This window comes from Dermochelys coriacea, chromosome 1 (genome assembly GCF_009764565.3).
Source record: "Dermochelys coriacea isolate rDerCor1 chromosome 1, rDerCor1.pri.v4, whole genome shotgun sequence".
Taxonomy (NCBI): domain Eukaryota; kingdom Metazoa; phylum Chordata; order Testudines; family Dermochelyidae; genus Dermochelys; species Dermochelys coriacea.
In genome coordinates, this window is record NC_050068.2 from 48,633,183 (window position 1) to 48,654,375 (window position 21,193).

Consider the following 21,193-nt stretch of genomic DNA (forward strand, 5'->3'; position numbering starts at 1 on the left):
GTTCTGCACCAGTGCTTTGCATTGAACAGCGTGCTCGCTGCCGCACCCCGCGCCTGGGGCTGGAACACAGAAGCCAGCGTCTCCCCAGTCGGCTGTGGGCTGGCGCGGGAGGGCGCAGAGCGCTTCCTTCCCCCGCAGGGGCCGGAGGTTATGTCTCACCTGCCTTTGCGCTCCATCAACCGTTCCTTTAAGCGGTTCAAAGAAAACACCCCCAAGTGGTGTTAAATGGCTCCCTCCAGAGCGGGAAGCGGAGCAAGGCGGCGGCGGGAGCACGGGGCTCGCTTTCACAGGCGCGCGCTTAAAGCGAGGCGCCCCCAGGGCGCGTTAGGTAGCCAGGCAATAACCGCCCTCTGCCGTGGGCCCCGCAGGGTCTGTCTCTGAAGCGCCGGCGGGTCTTTGCGCCACGTGCCGGGGAGGGAAAGCGACAAACCGACGCGCGGCTTCTCAGGGGAGGCGAGCTGGAGCCTCAGGGGGGGCAGCTGCTCCCCGTCCCGGCAGCGCGGGCCGCGCCCCCCGGGACACCCCCCCCCAGCCACGGCTAAGCCCGGCGGCCTTCCCCCCCCCACGCCGGGCCGAGGCTGCCGAAGGGCGCCGAGCACCTAGGTAATGATTAATGGCCGTGCCCACCCTGGGGGCGGGGAGGGGATAAAGGGGGCTGCGGGGCGGGAGCCGGGCGCTCACACGCGTCCCCTCTCCGCCCGCCCGGCAGCATGTCACCTGCCGCCCCGCTCCACCTGCTGCTGCCGCTGCTCTGCCTGCTGGGCGGCCGCCGGCTGCGCGGGGAGCCCGGGCAAGGCGCGGGCACCTGGGCTCGCTTCGCCCGCCTGCCCTACCCGGAGGACGAGCTCTTCCTCTACGACGCCTTCCCCGCGGGCTTCCTGTGGGGGGCGGGCAGCGCCGCGTACCAGGCCGAGGGGGGCTGGCGCCAGGGCGGCAAAGGCGCCTCGGTGTGGGACACCTTCGCGCACCGGCCGGCGCCGCCCGGCGCCCGCCAGCCCCCGGGGCCCGCCGGCGGGGACGTGGCCAGCGACAGCTACAACAACCTCTTCCGCGACACGGAGGGGCTGCGGCGCCTGGGCGTCTCCCACTACCGCTTCTCGCTGGCCTGGGCGCGCCTGCTGCCCAACGGCACCGCGCCGCCCAGCCCCGCCGGCCTGGCGCACTACGGCCGCCTGCTGGCCCGCCTGCGCCAGCGGGGCGTGGAGCCCGTGGTGACCCTCTACCACTGGGACCTGCCGCAGCGCCTGCAGGACGCCTACGGGGGCTGGGCCAGCCCGGCCCTGGCCGAGCTGTTCCGGGACTACGCCGAGCTCTGCTTCAGGCACTTCGGCGGCCAGGTGCGCTACTGGCTCACCATGGACAACCCCTACGTGGTGGCCTGGCACGGCTACGCCACCGGCAGGCTGCCCCCGGGCGTCAAGGGCGGCCCGCCGCTGGGCTACCGGGCGGCGCACAACCTCCTCCAGGTACGGGCAGGGGGCGCCTAGGGAGGGCTGCGGGGTGCGGAGCGGGGTGGCCGGCCACGGAGTTTGCCCCACGAGTGGGGATGGAGGGAGGAGGCGAAAGCGCCTCGGTCTCCTCTCCCAGCCCGCCTCTGAGCTGGAGAGGAGAGACAATCCCTCTCCCGGCTGGGCAGGAGCGGTGGCTGGACAGGGGAGAGAAGCTGGGGGTGGGTAGCGCAGGGGAAAGGGGCTTTCTCGGGCACACAGCGAGGAATGGGCTGAGCTGTAGCTCACGAAAGCTTAGGCTCAAATAAATGTCAGTCTCGAAGGTGCCACAAGTCCTCCTGTTCTTTTTGCCACTACAGACTAACACGGCTGCTGCTCTGAAAACAGTCAGATTTGTTAGTGCAGATTTCCACCGGCTGGGATACGGGGGCTTGGCCGAGTTGGGATGAAATGCCTGGCAGGAGTTGCCGGTGGAAGAAAGGAGGCTCCCAGGAAGAGCATTGCAAACGATGTACGCCTACCCTAAGAACGGTGGGGGGAAATCTGTAAATATCTTACACTGGGATTTACTGAGACAGAGGGGATATTTCCTAGAGTAGGTGAATGGGATTCAGAGGCAGGCAAAGGAGATGAGGTGGCGTTCTACGTGTTTGGAGATTGCTTGCAGATAACGTTCATCTTCCTAATGTCTATCCACCTCTGAACTTTTGTGTGCTGCACAGACTTTGTGAGTTCATTGCCATCCACCAGAGAAGATGAAATGCATTTGGCATCCTTGCTAAAATTGCCACTATAGTAAATCTGCAAATTCAGACTATGCCATCTGCAACATTAAAAAAAGTTTCAGCGCTGTATGTCTGCGTCATGGAATGAGGTAGTTGTCTTCTCCATTCAAATAATGTTTAGCAAAAGCCTCTTATAAAACTGAAATAAAATACTAAATTAAGATAAAACATGACTTGGCACTGTGTAAATATATACCGTATTACATTGAGCTGGGTAATACGCTATCTTTTCCTTAGTTAACGATGTCTATACACAGCAACTTGTGGATGCACTTTGCATTTACAGTCCACCCTAACTCGTGAAAATAAATTAAACTAAGCCTCACATTGTTTCATTCATTAATACACTGTAGAACAGTTACATATTGTGCTCCAAAAGATTTGTAGACTCAGTTCTATCTGTGTAATTGTATTAATTGAAACATCCAGATATGTTGACTTGTAGCATCTCCTTTTAAAGATTCAGTGGAAATATTTGGTATAGTGGTAAAATGTTTCCGAGAAAAATATTTTCATAGATTTATGTAGATGATAGAGCTAGTTGAAAATTTTCCATCAGAATGTTTTCTTGACAGGACAAAACTTTAACAAAATGGAGATTTTTTTTTTTTAATTTCCCACCCCCATATCTGTGAACAAGAGGAAAAAAAAATTTCCTAAGCAGTTATATAAATGGCCAGGTGTATAGTATACCTGTTGGGTCATATTTGTGAATTTTTGTATCTGGCAGAAGCACTTGCAATTTGTCAATTAGAGTTCAGGAAAGTACCTACAAATTTTGTCTTAATTTCACTGACAAAGTACAAAGTTCATTGTACCTAGCACAAATTAATATTAATCTATGGATACAAAGAAAATTTCTGTTTTCCCGTCAGTACTTTTGCCTCTTTTGTGTTAGGCCATGTCTACTTTACAGGTGCTATAGCAGCATAGCTATGTTACCGTAGCATAGACATAGACTACAGCGACATAAGTGGTTTTTCCATCGCTGAAGGAACTCCACCTCCCGGTGTTATAGTAGCTAGCGCTATGTCTACATTATAGCCTATGCAGGCATAATTTATGTTGCTTAGGGTTGTGAATAAACCACCCCCCTGTTGCAATAGTTGGAAGATGTGTGGCAGCACCATGCCATTCAGTGCACTGGATGAGGCAAAGGTCCTGTAGAAAATAATAGTATGTGATTTTTAAAAACATATGATAATGTGTACTCATAAGGGGACTGAATTAAAGTTGCACAGGCATTTCAAAACTTTTGAGTGCTTTATTTTGCAACCTTAATAATGTTCTTTTAACACAGTTTTTGTGGTGTGTGTAAAATTCTAGATTTTTTTTTTTTTTAAAGCAAACTGAAACACTCCTCCTGCCCCCAAACTCCATCGTGTAGCATCACATTGACACCCACATGGATCATCAGCAGGGGATTTTTAAATCCACACACACACCACTGCCACTTGAGCTAACAGAGTCACATTGATAGGTTGTCATCCTCATTGTGGACCAGCACTAGATAGTTTTCATGGATATTTGCTGACAACAGAGCAGTGATGAGATTCAAGAATCCTGGGTTTCATTCCAGTCTTTGACTAGTGGCCAGTACTTAATTTGTAATGTAATTTGTGCCAGAGCTCAAGCAATTTTTTTTACTTTCATAACTGACACGGCAAGCCCAGAGTTGCCGAGGCTATGAACTGCCAAGCCTAGAGGTGCTAGGGCTCAGCCCTAGCAAGCCTCGGCGTAAATTAAGCACTGCTAGTGGCACAGATTATTTTGTCTGTTACCTTGAAATTTGACCCCTTCTGCCCTATCCAGTCCAGTTTATCCTTGTGTCGGTCTTGTCTCTACCAACAACCCAGCTCCTCGTCCTAGTTCCGGTCTCCACTCCTCAGGCTTCTCATCCCAATCCAAGTCTCCTTGCCCAGCCCATGCTAGTTTCCCCCTTAGTCTTCCTGTCCGAGTGCCAGGCTCCCCTCCTGCTTCCATTCCCAGTTACTCTGCTCCCAGTCCAATACCCAGCCATTACCAGTTCTCTTCCGTGTTCCCAGTCTCTCTCCCCAACTGGTCCCAGTTCCCCTGGTCCCAGCATGTCATCTGATCTGTCTCCACGGACTGACCTCCTGAGTCTCTCCGCTACTACCTCTCCTTCCTTGCTTGTCCCAGTGAAATCAAGCTTGCTGAATATCTTCAGAAAAACTCCTTTGTTCTCAACTGTTTGGCTATCAACAGATGAACACCCCACCTCTCCAATATATATGTCCTTTCACATTTATCCCTAATTAACAATATGTACAGTTTCTAGCTTCTTTTTTGCTTTTATTCAAACAAAGACCTTTATGAGCAAAAAGAAGCTTGTGCAGTCTTTTTACTGATGCATTTTACAGAATGTTGATTACCATAAAGTATTAATTCATGTCCCTCAAATCCTTTAAATCCCACAGATACTAATGTGGATTTTGGACTCCTTCTGAGGATAAGTTATTTATTATCTAAATAAGTAATCGGATAAGAATTAGAATGCGAGTCAAATTCAGGGTTGGTATAAACAAGTTAGTGGAATTTTATGCATTTACCTGGGTCTGAATGTGTCTGGTTATGTGTTCATTTTAAACTGTTATATGTGCTACCTTCCTTTTTTTTTTTTTTTTTAACTTTTTAATGTATGTAGTCACTGTTTTTCCTGCTTTGTGATTAACATTTTTCAATTCTTGAACTTTAATGCAAAGGTGACAATTTAAAAAAAAATTTTTTTATAATGTTGAAAATCCAGTATATGGTTCCAGACTTTGACATGTAGGAATTGCGGAATGAAACGTTATAAATGGAGAACTTTTAAAATACATCATGAATTCTTGCAAGCATAAATACGTTGATTACATTTAGGTGCCTAAATATGTGCCTAATCATGTTGCATAGTCACTTGAATGCTTATTGTCCTAATCCCTGGCCAACCTTCCACTTCTTGTGCTCTCTTTTAGGTGCACAGTAGTTCTCATGATTTAGAGCTCAATCCTGCAAAATGCTGTGAGCTTCCTGTGAAGTGCTGAGGCAACTTCATCTCCTATAGAAGTCACCTTTGTAGGATTTGTCCAATAGCACCACCTGTTGAAAATGTTAAAGTGCTTGCTAGTGAAACTGCATGCCCAATTACTGCATGTGCACAGGTGCTAATTTTGGAGAGAAATATAAGCACACACAACCCAGGGACTTCTCAGTGCCAACTGCCAGAGGGCACAGAGGGGTATAAAGATTTTTACAGGGATTCCCTGAGTGAAATAGCTGCATAACCAAAGGTTGGTATGTGAGGTCTCTACTGAGAGTCCGTAGCCCACTGGTCATCCTTATCATTGTGAAATGTATGTATGGATAATATTTCAGAAATTATGTAGCTATACTAAAAAAAGTATATTCTTAAGGTCTGGGAGTTACAGCAGGTATCCGGGAAGTGACATACTTGGACATGTTCCTTTCAGGCAGGAGGTAACAGATGCTTAATTCTCTGTCTGGCCACATGTGTATTATGCATTGTATGTCTCACAATGGAGGCTTATATGCACACTAAGCTAAAAGTCAGTCAAAAAAAAATTGCAAAATCTACAAGAGAGAAAATCTACAGGAAGAAACATAATAGCAGGGGAGTATCCTGTTTATGACTAAGATCAAAGGATTAGGCTGGTACGTCAGGAAATGCACAGAAAAACACAGTGTCCTTCAGTGAGGTGACAAGCTAACAGCGTATTTGTCGTATGAAAGAAGGGTCCCAGCTAGACTGTCTGTAAAACACTGAAAAGACTTTGGGTGAACATTACTATACAAGACATGAAAGTATCAAGTTAATTAAGTCTAGGTTCTGGAATGCATGTTATGATTTTATTTTATATGTAACTATTTGTTTCCAATACTTCTACTTGTTATTACTTCAGTCTCTGTGCTTTGTTAAATAAACTTATACTTGATTTCACTATTAACAAATCTAAGTGCTGTGAGTTGAGCGGAGCTGTGATCCTGAGGTGAATCTGGTAAGCAGGGGTGTACTACTCCTTTGGGAACAGTGGATCTGGGAATTCTGTGAGTGTCCAGTGGACTGGGGCTGGGCCCTCTAGGGATACGCTCAGAGGGCTTGGAGATTGCAGTGTACCTATTGCTAACGTGTAGAAAGACAGTGGGGCCTGCCTAGGCCTAGAGGGGCATGCTCGTGTTGCCTTGGTAGGTAGAGTTGGAGAGCTGATCAGCAGAAGGTACAGTTATGGCTTTCTCACGTTAAGGGCAGGTATTAGCAAGGTGCCTCACAACCCCGGGTACCGCTGGAAAGCCTCACGTGTTCTATAAATGTCCACTCACTAGTTATAAAGCTCTTTGTGGTAGCCTCATTTCAAATTCTGAATTGATAAAATAAGGCACATTTTGTATAACTAATACATTATACATCTTCCTTATTATTTAGGTGAATATAGTTGAGATTATTTTTGTTCTGTGAGTGTATGTAGGAAATAAACCACTGGATAGTTCTACTGAAGTCAATGCAGCTATGCTGATTTACACCAGCTGAAGATCTGGCCCTTAGTTTTAGGGTACAGGGGAAAATGAATATTTTTCTTAAGCTAACGCTTTGTTTTTTGACTGGTCTCAGACTCCAAAACTGAGTTAGAAATAGGTACAATTATGTGCCTTTTTATTAACAAAAGAAATTGAATAGAACAGGTTGAATCCATAGAAGTTGACACCCCCTCAAGTCTACAGCCAGAAAACAGAATGGTAGAAAGCTGACACATATAGGATGCGTCCTGTTTTTATGAGCTGGGTTAAACCTTGTTATGGTGCGCGTTAGAACCTTGTTAAAACTGATGCGTGAATGCGCCCTTCACTTAAGATTGTTGTAAGAGACAGTTAAGGATCACACCTGACAAACCAGGACGTGTAGCTGGAGGTTTTCAGTGTGTGTGTGTGTGTGTGTGTGTGTGTGATTAGAGGGAGAAACTGGGGTGCAGATACAGAAACTAAGACAGGCAGAACAGAGACAGACTCGGAGGTAAGAAGCAAAAAATCCAAGCAACAGCCTGTGAGCATGGTGTATGACCCTGGAAAAAAGCTAGAGAGAGGGTTTTTGGGTCTAGTGTTGACTCAGGAGGCTTGGGACTATAAACTAAGGGCATGTCTATACTTAAAACTCCACAGTGGCACAGCTGTGCCATTGTAGTGATTTAGTGTAAACAGTACCTACACTGACAGGAGAGATTATCCTGTCAGCGTAGGTAATCCACTTGCCCAAGAGGCATTAGCTGTGTTCGTAGAAGAATTCTTCTGTCGACTTAGCGCTGTCTACATGAGGACTTAGGTCATCTAAACAATGCCACTCGGGTGTGGATTTTTCACATCTCAGATCAGAGGTAGTGCTAGCCCATTGGAGGCCTTCAGTGGGAAAACTCGGGGGGGGGGGGTGCCACTCACAATACCTAATAAAAAAGCAAACGGGGAGCCCTTTGAGCTGCTACCAGCCCTAAGCAATTACTTAGTCTGCTTATGCCTAGTGCCGGCTCTGTCTCTGACTGCCATAGTTAAACCAACCTAATTTGCTAGTGTAGACTAGGCCTAAGAAGCTATTGTTTTGATTCTAGTTCCTCCTGCATTTGGAGAAGCAGGACCTTGTATGTTCCTTGTAAATAAACAAGATTGCATCAAAGAAAATATAAGATTCCATCATCAGTTTATACTTCTATTTGGAACACCTCCCAGGGCCCGAAGTTTGACGAGCCCCTCGGATTGAAAAGGGGCAACACTATCCTTCAGATAGGGAAGAGAAGAGTCCGTATCCCCTTACTGAGTGACTAGAGTATTGGTGGCTGGTCCCCTTTGTCCTCAAAGAATCAGAGAAATGATCTGTTTCTGCAAATACATTTTTTCTGTTTCTTGATCCCAGTGAATTGTTTGTGCATTGAACTTGGGCCAATTTGCACAATGTAAACTGCATTTTCAGAAACCAAAAAACACATTTATTTCTTTAAGAAGGGTGGAGAGGAGCTGCTGACTAGAAACCAGTCACATCGCAGACAGGATGCTGACTCTCCTCTCCTTTCCCTGGTTAAATACTGTGCTTAGGTGTTGACCTTTTGGGGTTTGACCATTGAACACTAAACCCTAAAAAGTGTGAACAATTGTAAATCTAGGAACTTTCTCCTCTCAGTGCATGCACACTACCTCCTTTTATATTAAATAAGAATAATGCATAGTCAATGCACCACATTCTTTTCACTTGGAAATGCAGAGTAGGTCCATTGAAGTCAATTGATCTATTTATTCTGAAATAACCGAGAGCAGAACTTGACCCAGTTAGAGGTGAATACACCTGATAGTTATTGTAGAAATACATCTAAAAGATTTTTTTTTAACAAGGAGCAACTGTAAATAATCCTGTTTTGTCACATCATGCAGATTTTCCCCTTCCTTTTTTTTAAATATTACCAGTTACGATGGAAATGGAAACAAATAAGAAATTATCTAATTTCTAGCTTTTAATGTCTTTTCCTTTCCTCTTCTTGGATAGTATTTGTTTGCAAATATTTTATTTCAATGGAAATTAATCACTCATCTTTTGAGTCATGTGGCTTCAAAGTGTCAGATATGACGAACAAGTATAATTAAACCAGTATAGAGAATTCAGACTAGACATCATGATTTCCTATCATGTAATCTTCTTGATATAGGTGGCTCTGATATATTCACAAATTCTACCATTTGTGAGGTGAGAGACTCTTCAAAGCTTTCATCATGAATGAAAATTATTAAAAACAAAAAGTAAGAGTTCAGTTGTAAACTATGCTAAAACAAAAGGCAGGAATTCTTGGGTTGGCTGTATTTTTATAAAAATCAACTGTAAATACCTGGTGCAGAAAGGATGAAAGTAATCTCATTTTGTCCTCCAAGCATATGATTGCACACTACATTCACAGAATGAGTTGTTTTCAAATACTCAGTCTGAGTAAATAAAGTCCCAGTTGTACCACATTGCTAACATTACTCTGCTACTTAGGGCTACTTGTGAAGTAAGATGCTAATCAAGGTGTGTAAGAGTGATAAGGTTAGGTTCCAAATGGATGTCCTTCAACTGTAGGCATATTATGTCTTGATCAGAACTTGAAGAGATAAAAGGAAATGTTATTCAAACTCAATGTGTAAATTCTCGGTTGTTGCTTTCCTATGTAAGCAGTGCCAATATTTTTATTTAAGATCAAAGTTCTAGTTTGACATTGGTACATATTGGATAGGATATTTTCTGCTCGCTACCAGGAAGATAGTGAGCTATTGGTTAACTGCAGTTTAATAAAGATAAAGGGCATTTAGATAGTCACCAAAAGAATCCTTCCTAAAACTTTACTAGGCACTGAAGGACTGAAAGTCAAAAGGTATTTGCTCTTTGTTGATACCCTTTTCTATGTTAATCTAATAAAAGATAATAGAGTGGTCGGGACCTCTCGGTCAGGGCCAGTGTAACCACTAGGCGAACTAGACGGCCGCTTAGGGCATCAAGGTTTGGGGGCACCAAAAAGGGCTCCGGTGGGATGAGCGGCGATGAGCTCACAGGTGGGAGGTGGCCAGGCGGAGGGAGTGTGGGCTTGGGGTCGCCCCCTCTCCCGCCCTGATTGCTCTCCTTCCACCTCTGCCCCTGCAGGTGCCAGCCCTGTGCCCAGCCCTGGCTTCTCCGGACCCGAGGAGATGAGGTGGGCGGCGGGGAGGGAGCGCTGGGCGCCTGGGCTGTGGGGGAGGGGGGAAGGCTTAGGCTGCTGGAAGGGGGCTCCATGTGCTGCCCGGGGGGCTCTGCCCTGTGGTGGGGAGGCAGGGGCCTGCTGGTGCTGTGGGTTTGGGGGTGGGGGGACTCTGTGTGCCAGGCTCTGGGGGGAGAGGTGGCATGGCATGGCTGGCCGGGGGGAGAAATGAGGGGGCAGGGAGTCTGTATGCCAAGCTCTGGAGTGGGGGGCAGAGTCCCGAGTGGAGGGGGCTGCATGCCATGTTCTGGAGACGGGAGCAGGACTCAGCCGTGTGCCAGGCAGAGCTGGGAGGGGGGTGCTGTCTGCCAAGCAGGGCTGGGGGGGGAGAAGATGGATGGGGGTGCTGCGTGCCAGGGAGGGAGAAGGCAGAGGTGGGCCGAGGGAGGCTGCGTGTCTGGCTGGGCGCTGTGAAGGGGGCGGACTGTGTGCCTGGCGGGGGGGGAGGGGGGGCTCTTTGTGTGCTGGACTAGGTTTTGGGGGCGAGGTGGGGAACCAGCGGGCCAAGCCGGCTGGGGAGGGGGCTGTGGAGTGAGGTGGAGTGTGCTGGTCTGGGTTTTGGGGGGATGTGGGGAGGGATGCTGTGTGCCTTGCCAGGCTCAGGGGAGAGACGGGGGTTGTGTTCTGGGGAGAGTGTCGGGGGTGGGTGGGACAAGCGTACTGCTTCACTATGGTAGAAAGTGGCAATGACGTCATTTTCCTTGTTGCGCGCAGCCGGTACCCGTTCTGACAGGCTGGTTATAGTGCTACGTTTACTAGTTTTTGGAGATTGTCGACTGTCGATTTTTGTTGAGTTGTTTTAGATCTAAGACTCTGACAATTGCTGCTGCATCATTTTGCTAATACTTTGTGTCAATTGTGTGTGAGTCTGGGGGCGGGGGGAAGGGACGGAGGAGAGGGGTGCAAGGTGGAAGTTTTGCCTAGGGCACAAAATATCCTTGCACCAGCCCTGCTCTTGGTACTTACACTTCAATCAAGTAGCTCAGAACCTTTACTTCTTTATAATTGTACTTTTGAGGGCCTGATTCAAAACCCACTGGAGTCAATGGAAAGACTCCCACTAATTTCAATGGGCTTTGATCAAGATCCAGTGCCCAGTCCCACAGCCCTTATTCACAGGAGTAGTCCCATTGGAAATAGTGGGGCTGTGGGCCCACTGTTATGATTAAGGACTGCAGAAGTGGCTGCTTTCTTGACTTGAATACTTCTATAGAGCACTCCTTAAATACCTCATGAGGTGCACAGTTCTACTCTATAGTTGTACAAATTTTTATTTTTACATTTCTCCTTATTTTCCCAAATTTTCCTTAGTATTCCAGGTAAAGGGTGGGAATAATCCCTAATCGTACTTTTGTCTGGGTGTTTGGAATAAAAAACAACTTCAGTTTTTAAAGGGTGAAATTGATAGCTTAATTTGATAGCATTTATAATTTTGTGATTCCTGCCTTTACTTCTTGACTGAAGACAGCAAAGCTATGTGAGCTATGACGAAGAGAAGAGCAATCTCTATTCAGCACGTCTTAGCAGAAAGCTATATGGGAACTCTGGGGTAAAAGACATTTGGTGTTCTTCTCTCCTACTCAGGATTTAAACCTAGGGGGGCCTGATTCTGATCTCTTTTGCTTTGGTGGAAATGAAATCAGAATTGGGCCCAGAGACACTGATGGATTCATAGGAGTCCTTCTGGATTTATACTGGTGTAACTTGCAGAATCTGGCCCTCAGTGTTCTTTACAACACTAATTCCTTCAGTAAAGTTATAAAGTTTTCACTGAGTTATAAAAGCTTCCTTTCCTTTCACAAATCGGCCTACAACGAGAAACAAAAGGTGAATTTCCCCTGGCTTCAACTATTGCTTCACACTAACCTGAAATATGGCCAAAATAATACTTGTGTGCAGATAACCGGTGTTGAGAGTATATTTTTTTCTTGCAGGGATAGGGTAGCCTGGTGAGAGGTAGGGTACCATTAGTAGAAGTTGGATTCAGTGAGCGAAATTCAAAGATGATGTACATTAGTCATTGATTTAATTTGGTCATAAAACTGGATATGGGGATCAGATTTATGGGCATGCTCGAGGCACCTCACACGGCTTCAGCAGGGCAAGACAGTCATAAGAAAGACTTAATTTGCCTTTTAAACCAGATTTATGGCTGCTTTGTATTGTCTGAGCAGCTCAAAGCTGCCAGACAATGCTGGTGAATCTCACCCATAATTGGTAACGTAGTATAACTTGCACTGATTCAGCATTCTGTGGGTGGGCAAAAGAATTGTAAATTAAATACTGTGGGTCTGACTCTGGAACTGATTCTCTTCCTGCTTAACACCAGTTTTACACAGTATATCTGCACTGACGTCAATGGAGATGTTTTGAATTTTAACTGGCGTAACTTGGTCCAGCACTGCTCCTTGATAACTACCTTCCAGCATTTCTGAATTTGCCCAAATTGAAGTACATTGCAAAACCCATGACTCTTCATTTCTATGTGTATTGCCATTCTCTGCCCAGCTGTAATTCAGTTTCATGGAGCATTTCAAAATCTGTTTTTGTTTCAATTCAGACAAAACCAAAAATCTATAAATTCTCTGTGCAACAAAGATTATTAAAAACATTTATTTGAAAAACCAAAATATGTTGTTTGATCATTTCAAAACAGGCAGGCAAACAGTGAGTCTCGAAGCCCCGGGATCCCTGGACTGAGCCAGGAGGCTTGGAGGTTGGGAGCCGGAAACCCCAGATCTGCAGCATGCCACCTGGTTGGTGCTCCAACAGCTTCCCACCTCCCATGCCAGCTGGGTCCCCCACCTGCCTGACTACCAGAGAGCTAGCTGGTTTGCAAACTGGGGAGCCTGGGGGTTTTGGCTCTGCAGCAGCCTGCTAGGTGGGCTGCAGGGGAGGCCCAAAAGCTGTCAGGAAATCAGGCAGGTTTCTGATGAAAATTTGTCAAAATCAACAGGTTTCCTGAGTGTTTGTTTTGGTTTCAATGAATTATGTTTTTCTGACGGAAGAGTGTTTTGTTGGAAAAATTTTCAACCAGCTCTAGTGAACATAAATTAATTTTGAGATTCCCAGCATTCCCAGCAAATTGAGACAATCATTTCTCCAATTTAAAGGCTGTAATAGCCATTGATCTTGGACTTATGTTTTACTCCAATTTACCACCACAGCACAGAGCAACAGGACAGTTTAAAATCAGCCAGGTGAGATTATTTTCTGGAAATGCCTTGCTATTTTGTAAGTCCAAAAGTCAACCTAGAAATCTATTTACAGATTAATGTCCTTAGCAAAGGTTAGGAAACTTTGGCACCACTAGAATCATTACATGTCCATCCCAATATAGAATGTTTGCTTTTACAGTTGAATAGATAAGAATATTCATTTCCTTCTAAAGAAAACAGAAAAAGGTAATCTGTTTTTTGTAGCTAGTCAATAGTATTATCTGATAAAAGTCCACGGTAATTGTCAGAGCTATTTTTTAATCAGCTCTCTCTTTCAGTTATTGCTCTGTGTATTTAGCAGCTCCATTAGATCAGTTGTTGTTCGGAGCTAAGGGCAAAGTGTACCTAATTTGTTTAACTTTTACAATTTTTAAAAATTATCTCATTTTAAAAGAAGCCCCAGTAACTCTTGAACCTGGTCACTGATTCATTATTCTGATTGTGTTGTCTTAAGCCACAAGTATTTGCAAACACCAGTCCCATGCCGATTATTGGTTCTCTTTTGAGAAAGTTGGTTTGAAATACATTGTGTAGTCAGATGAAGTGGTGTTCATTCACTTTAGGGACTACAATTAATTATATCCTCTTACTTAGATTTCAATTTAATTTTCTTTACAAAAAGGTCAATTCCAGAAACCCATTAACTTAAATGGATGTTGGATTGGGCTCTTTATTATTATAATGTACTTTACTGTATTGTTGGCATTGTATTTTATATCTTATTCAACTATAAACATAGCCACAGGCTGCCCTCAGCAAGATGGTCCCCCTTTAACCGTTTGTAGGTGACAGTGAGGCTGCCCTGAGCTAAAGGGGCCAGCATCTCCCATTATTTACAAAATGGTGACTTCTTTGTGGCCATGTGAAAGCCAGGCAGGGGACAGAAGAATGCAGAGGTGCTGATAGTGAGACTGTGAGGAAAACGGCATGAGGAATGTGTTAGAAAACAGGACCTGATCCTATGAGGCATCAGGAGAAAGTAGGGTGCAGGAGGCAGACTTAGAAGTATGTGTTGGTAAGTGGATTCCCCTCTGAGTCGCAAACAAGGAGGCCTGCATTTGTGTGATTTGTTTTTAAAGCTTGACATTTGAATCTAAAATGGAATTCGGGGCAATTGGCCTTCCCCAAAGGCAAAAAATATCAGAAAGCTGGCAAACCCCACCATGACTTTGGCTTACAAATCATAAGATTTTGAAGATAATCTTATGATTTTGCTGATTCTGACTCATCATTTAATGAGATTCAGTGTAGGTGGTAGAGCTAAAGGCCAGGATTCAGATTTTTGCACTGGATCTTGATTGATCTGGATTGCAGAGATGTGATTGATCATATTCATCATTGCCAGTTCAAGACTCTGAGAAAGGGAGGGAGATCCAAACAATCTGAAAAACGGAACAGGCATAGGTAGTGGATATAATAGGCCAGGGGAGGCTCTGCTGCCGGAACCCCAGTTGCGGGGTTTGTGGGGGAAGTTTTTGTTTTATTATGCCCCATGCAGGTTCTGGGGCATCTGAGGAGGCAGTATTTGCTACTCAGCTTCTCTGCTTCATAAATAATCTCCCTGGACTCCAGAGAGATTACTGATGAACACAGAAATCTGAGAAGCAAATATCACCTCCTCAACCGCCCCGGAACCTGAATGAGGCATAGCAAAAGCGTCTTCTGGAGAGAGTCAGAGACGCTTTTTCCCCATGGCAGCTTTGGGGTCTGAGGAGGCATGGTGCAGCTGGCTCGGGGTTCCTCTGGGCAAGTGTGTGGGGGGGGGCGCTTGGGACTCCGGCCAGCCCAGGGCTCCTCCAGTGGTGGTGGTGGGGAGATAGGCGGAAGGGGCTAGCCTCCCCGAAGGAGGACTCCACCCTCCAGCCATAAGAAAAGGTAAATGGCATATGATGGGTCATCAAATGGTAAGTCTATTCACCTCATCAAAATATATGAGCACATAGGTATTTGGACTTTGGGATTTTTCAAAGGAGCCTAAAGGCTTGTCTGTACTTCAAAGGCTGCAGGGACACAGCTGCAGTGCTTCAGTGAAGATGCTATCTACACCGACAGGAGGGCTTCTACTGTCAGTGGAGATAATCCACTTTCCTGAGAGGTCTCTGCTCCCTTTCTGTTGTGTTGAGCTTGAAGGGAACTTTCTCTGGGGGTAAGTAGTGGGCAATGGGTGTCCTTTATCATCACCTGCTGGCTGTACAGGGCACTGCAGGCACTTCCTGCTTCAAGTTCTCCTCACCCAGGTTTTCTCTCTGAGATTCACATGGCTCAGTCTTCTGTCTGGGTCACTCTCAGTCCCTTTTCAGGGTAACAGTAGTTCTAAACAGACAAAAGGCTCTTTCCATCTTGCTTTGGACTCCGCTGGAGTCCCTTTCACAGTCTGGGCTACCTTCCTGGCTCTGGGATAGATCCCAGACTTCCATAATTCTTCAAGACGCTACTCCAAGACCTTCTACGGAAACCCAGTTTGATCCCTGAAGTTTCTCACTGCTCTGCCGTAGAGCACTGGTTTTCCTGGGGTAACCACCTGACTGATGACAATGGCTCAGGGCCTTCCACAGAAGCCTGCCCACTCCCCAGACAGATCTCTCTCCGCTCTCCTATAAGGCCCAGCTTTTCATTAAACTATCACCTGACCCCCTAGTTAGTCCTGGCCCCACAGACAGAGAAACAATTAATTAATTAAGGCACAGGTGAGGCTGGCTCCATCTCCTGGCTCCTGGTCCCAATGCATCTGGAATGTTGCTATTGGCCTCCCTGATGTTAATTAGTCTGGCAGAACCAATGACCTCTGTCTAATTAGCTGTGTTAACTGGATCCATGAGGGCTCAGGGTGCCCTTATCAGATCAGCTACCCCTTGCTCAGATTCCTGACACTTCCTCTCCTCCTAAAATGATATATAGGAATTAGAGCTGGTTGAAAAAAATGATTGAAGTTTTTTCATCAAAATGTGCTGATTCATTGAAATCAAAACATTTCACAGAGACATTTCAATTTTGACAAAAATTTGGAATAAAGTGAAATTTAAAAACTGAGTTGTATTGACTTTACCACTTTGTTTTGTTTCAACTTTAGAATTTCATTCTGAGTTTCCTGTTTTATTTCACCTTGTTGTTGAAAAATTCCATTACAATGTAGTGCGTTAGTCACTCTTATCACATGTTGCCCTGTGTGTTCCTTCATGGGGCGAGTACACATTGTTTCACATTTGTTCAGTGTACCCATGTGAAGTTCCAGTGTGAGTTGCTGCAGCAGGACTGTTTACTTTGTTTGCTTGAAGTTGCAGACTAATGCATCTTATTCTTTAGTGAAAGAAATGTAGCAGACTGAGGACTGTCAGGATAGAATTCCTCTGGCATAGTAGGTACTGTCTAACTAGTCCCTGTAGCTGCTGGCTGGTGGCATGACTGCAGTGTGTGACAGTAATTATTCAATTTATTTATTATTATTTTATTAATTATTCAATTAATTATTTAAGCCTGGCTGCCTTCATTCCCCCATCATCCTTTCCTTCAATCCTGCAAGATGAAAAGAGGAATTTTAAAGCAGCAATAGTTTGAGGGGCAAAAACATTTTCAAAAGCTGCTTGTAGGATGAGCAGTGGTGAACTTGTGCCATCCCTCTCAGAAAGCCTGTCTCAAAACAGTGTGCGGCTGCTCGGAAGCAGTGTTCTTCCATGGATCAGTTCAGGGTTGGGAAAAAGAAAGATGACTTCTGGCTTTCTCAGTGGAGAAAGGGTTGTGGAAGCTCTGCAGCATGAACCCCAGGGAGTGAAACCAGAATCTCATAAGGAACAGGAATTAGCAGAATCCACTTTGCCCCAGGCAGACTGCTCCTATGAAAAGGAATATTTCTCTGAGGCACAATTGACCAGTCAGGCTGCGGGACGTGGCAATACTAGGAGGTGGAGGAAGTGAGTGTATCTCCAGTTAGTTTGGCAGGTTGCAGGTTCTGATCTAGAGGCTGACCCCCAGCAAGCTATGCTCAGAGACCATTAGCTTCCTCTTAAGCTTAGCTCCACTGCTCCCACTCATTAATTTCTGGAAAGGATGTGGTTTTCAGTCACAGGTCTCAGATGAGAGGACAACCATTGACTCCATCTCTGCTGGCCATGGTTTTTGGTGGGAACAGTAGAGGGGAAGGCAGTGCTCCCAGGCAGCATGTAACTTAGCAGCAACTGTCGCCAGCTACAATCCCCCAAATCTCTCCTGAAAAATGCACTAAACAGACATCCTCCTGGGTTTGCAAACACTTCAAAGTTGATACTGGAGAGAGTATCGGTACCATTTGCCAATTATGCAGACATAGGTTCAGGCTGGGCTGTCACTACAAAGGCTGGGGACATCAGGCATGCTGGCACACATGGAGCTCAATCACAGAGCACACATACTGAAATAGCTGGTAATAACTGATTAGCTTCGGAGAGAAACAGCCAGGCACTGGGTCTTCTACAGAGCAGAGGCTGGCACAACCTGTGATTTCCATGATTTTGACAGATTAGGAGAGAGTGTTCAGAAGGGACAAAAATATGATTGCAGCCACCCAGGGTTGTGACACTGGTTACAGAATGTGTAAGGATGCTGGCTGTGGACATAATTCCTTTCTCCCATATGGAGGATGAGGGCTGCAGACACCTTATGGCTGCAGCTGTCTGCAGATGGCAGAACTTTAGACATGCCTCTTTTCCTAAAAATGCATTTCCAGGTCTGTGTATTGCTGTGAGAAGTGAAGTAGGGCTGACTGGGTAACTGAATGTGGAAGGGCGCATCTCTCCCATGAACATGTGTACCAGTGGTCAGACAGTGACTGCATGACTGTTTATGATCTATTGGGTGAGCAGCAGCAGATTGATTAGCAACAGCACTTGCAATATGTATACCCTCAGTCGACAGCCCACCATGCTTTGCATGTGAGGCTTTGAAAAATAGCACACCTCCAGAAACATCTTAAAGAAGGTGTGCTGTCACCAAGTGGCTAAAGCCCCTGGATCCCTCTGCTGGGTTTCTGGCAATGGACAATGGAGTAGACATCACAAAGGCAGAGTGTGATGATTGCTTCCAGCTTGTCCCTTGTCTTGCTCACTGCCTCAGTCTCCTTGTGAGGGAATTCCTGGGAGGGGTGGGATACAGGGTTGCAGGTGCTGCTGTCAATGGCCAGGAAGCTCTGTGGCTACTTCAGCTAGTCTAAGTGCCTTGCAAATTTAGAGAGCTACAGGAGTCACTCAAACTGCCACCAGTTGAAGTAGGAGGTGGTGAGCAGGTGGCTCTCCACTTTTTACAGGATGGAAAGTCTGTATAAGCAGAGAAAAGCAATGGTCGGATTCCAGATCTGTGGGCCCAGGAATGTACAGATGAACACCAGCCTCCAAACTTCACCCACCCACTGGCTCCTCATGAAGAAGTTAACCAACCTCCTATGACATTTTGAGACCACAGGGATGCAGGGATTAACCAAGTAATTCCCTTGCTGTGTCTGCTGGAGAGAGAACTGAGACGCATGTTCCAGAAACAGAGTGAGGAATCCGTGGTGGGAGTCATGCGGTCTTTTCTTCTGGGAAATCACCATCTCTTACATATCCGGGAGAAGGAGTATAACTGGATAGCAACATATCTAGACAGTTGAGAGGAAGGAAGGCATAGTACTTTTGAATCATCAGGGAACGGAGGCAGGCACGCTCCAGGTGGAAAAACAGCTTGTGCGGCCACCCATGCTGCCGTGGCGTCATTGATAATTGTTGTGTTAGTTACCCAAGGTAGCTTTTATCTATTCTACATGTGCTGCAGTCACACCTCTGACTGTAATGTAGTCACACCCTAAAAGACGTGGTGGCTAATGTCATTGAAGGGGTGATTCAAGACACTGTCACCACCAGGAGGCAACACTAGCAGAGGGCAGTACGACATGGGCTCTACCAAGGGAGAGAGCAAAAGGTCGTCGTCCTTCTTTTGGCAGAGGCTGGGGGATTTGAAATGGTCACATTGTTTCTTCCCACCTTGAGGAGCAGAAGTCTGTTGCTGCCGCAGCAGAAAGGACGGTGGAGGAATATTTACAAGATATGATGCTGGTACGCCTAACTCAGACCCTCTTCATTATTAGCAGCTAAGGAAGGATGTGTGGCCAGTCATTCCATCAGCTGGCTGTTACCCATTTCTCCTGCCCACCATCAAATCTGTACTTGGAGCACCACTTTTGTGCAACAAGCCCTACAGTCTCCAGCAGGTGCATGAGTCTCTTGACAGGGAATGTCATAGGCCTACTTAGAGTCATAGAGATTAAGGCCAGAAGGGACCACTGGATCATCTAAGTCTGATCTGCACATCAGAGGCTCCTAGTGGGGTCCTTGGTGCTTCCACGGTACCTCTGGATGCCTCTTTTGCAGGTGGGACCAAAGGCACTGATTCCAGAGTCTTTCCCCTGTGCACTTGGGAGCTCCCCTCACAGTGGTGACAGGCAGTCACCTTTGACTGCCCTGTCACTATTGCAAAGTTCTCCCATATACTTGAGCATCACCTCATGGAGTGGCAAACGGCTACCTCCCCTTCACCTTCCCCCTCCCCACCACTCTTTCTTCCATCTCTGCTATGGGGAGTTTTTAATTTATTTATTTATTTTTACTTATTTATCTTGCCTTTATTTACGTGTGTCAGTCACTAGTACTCCTATCCTCCTCTGGCCTCTCCCTGCCTGGACTAAGTGATGCAGTGAAAATTCCAATCAAACTAGCTGCTACTGTTTTTTTCTATTCTGGGCTGAAAAAGGTTGAAATGTTTCATTTCAACATGAAACATGGGGCTAAACAACAGGGATGGAGAAGAGCTATTTAAACTAAAAGACAGTGCTGGCACAAGAATAAATGGGTATAAAGTGGCCATGAATAAATTTAAGATGGAAATTAGAAGGATGCATCTACCATCAAAGAAATGAATTTCTAGAACAACCTTTCAATAGAAGTAGTTGGGGCAAAGAACCTAATTGGTTTTAAAATGGAGCTTATCTGATGGGGTTGCCTGTGACACCAGGGAACTGGACTTGATGACCCATGAGGTTTTCTCCAGTCCTATGTTCCCATTATTGAAATGCAATTTTTTTCAAATTTTTGTTTTGCAGAGAATTTTGAAACTTTCAAGTTCATTCAAATTGGTACAAAAATTAATTTAGAAATAATCTGTAAAATGGAATCACCATTCTCTGCCCATCTCTAACAGTAATGTACAATGACAACTGGCTCCTTCATCAGCCTAAGCTCAGTGCTCTTTCTGCCAACCTTCCATTACCTGGCTAACATGCCACTACCCTCCACCAACCAACAACCCTTCCATCATAGTACTGTTTTCTCCTCCTAAGACTAGAACCCACAGACTTCTTACCACATTTACCAGTGCTGGCTGTCCTCCCCCTCCACTTTTCAACAGCGGTGTAAATAGGTCAGTCCTATTCCCTTTAAGTAGCTTGAGAAAAGAATTACTACAGAGAAAATAATACATTTAACAATCATGCCTTTTGGCAGTTTTTCACTGTATTGTCTCCCGTTGCCAAAAAAAAGTCTACAATGCTTGGGGACCAGTCCTTTGTTCACATTGTTGCTTCTCGCTTGCTGATTCCCAGAATATTGGGAATCTTTATCTATGGAACATTTTATAGCATTTTAGCCATAACAGTAAAGATGTGCACCTAAGTGAACCTGCCAGATTTGATGGCAAATTGGGTGAAGACAGTACCATAAAGAGAGAATAACTTCTCAAATGCATAGCATGTGTGGCAGTCAGATGTTGGTGTAAAAGCATATGAGGTAATTGTTAAGGTTTTGCATTAGAGTGCTAGTTTGATGAAGTAGGGGGTGCATATTGCTTTTTTCATACCTGATGGATATTGAAGTGAAAGCCATATGTATAGGGCTGTATCAAATTCACAGCCATGAAAAATGCATCATGGACCGTGAAATCTGGTCTCCCCCTGTGAAATCTGGTCTTTTGTGTGCTTTTTACCCTAT

At 45.7% G+C, this 21,193-nt stretch overlaps 1 protein-coding gene across 1 annotated transcript in view; it reads left to right on the forward strand.

Moving 5' to 3' along the window:
* The first annotated feature begins 625 nt into the window (after positions 1–625).
* The window catches only part of KL (klotho), a 66,505-nt gene continuing 45,937 nt past the window's right edge, over positions 626–21,193 (forward strand). Inside the window, exon 1 of the mRNA XM_038387837.2 lies at positions 626–1,466. Coding sequence (XP_038243765.1) covers positions 711–1,466 — 756 coding nt within the window. The 5' untranslated portion in view covers positions 626–710. The remainder of the gene's footprint in view (positions 1,467–21,193) is intronic.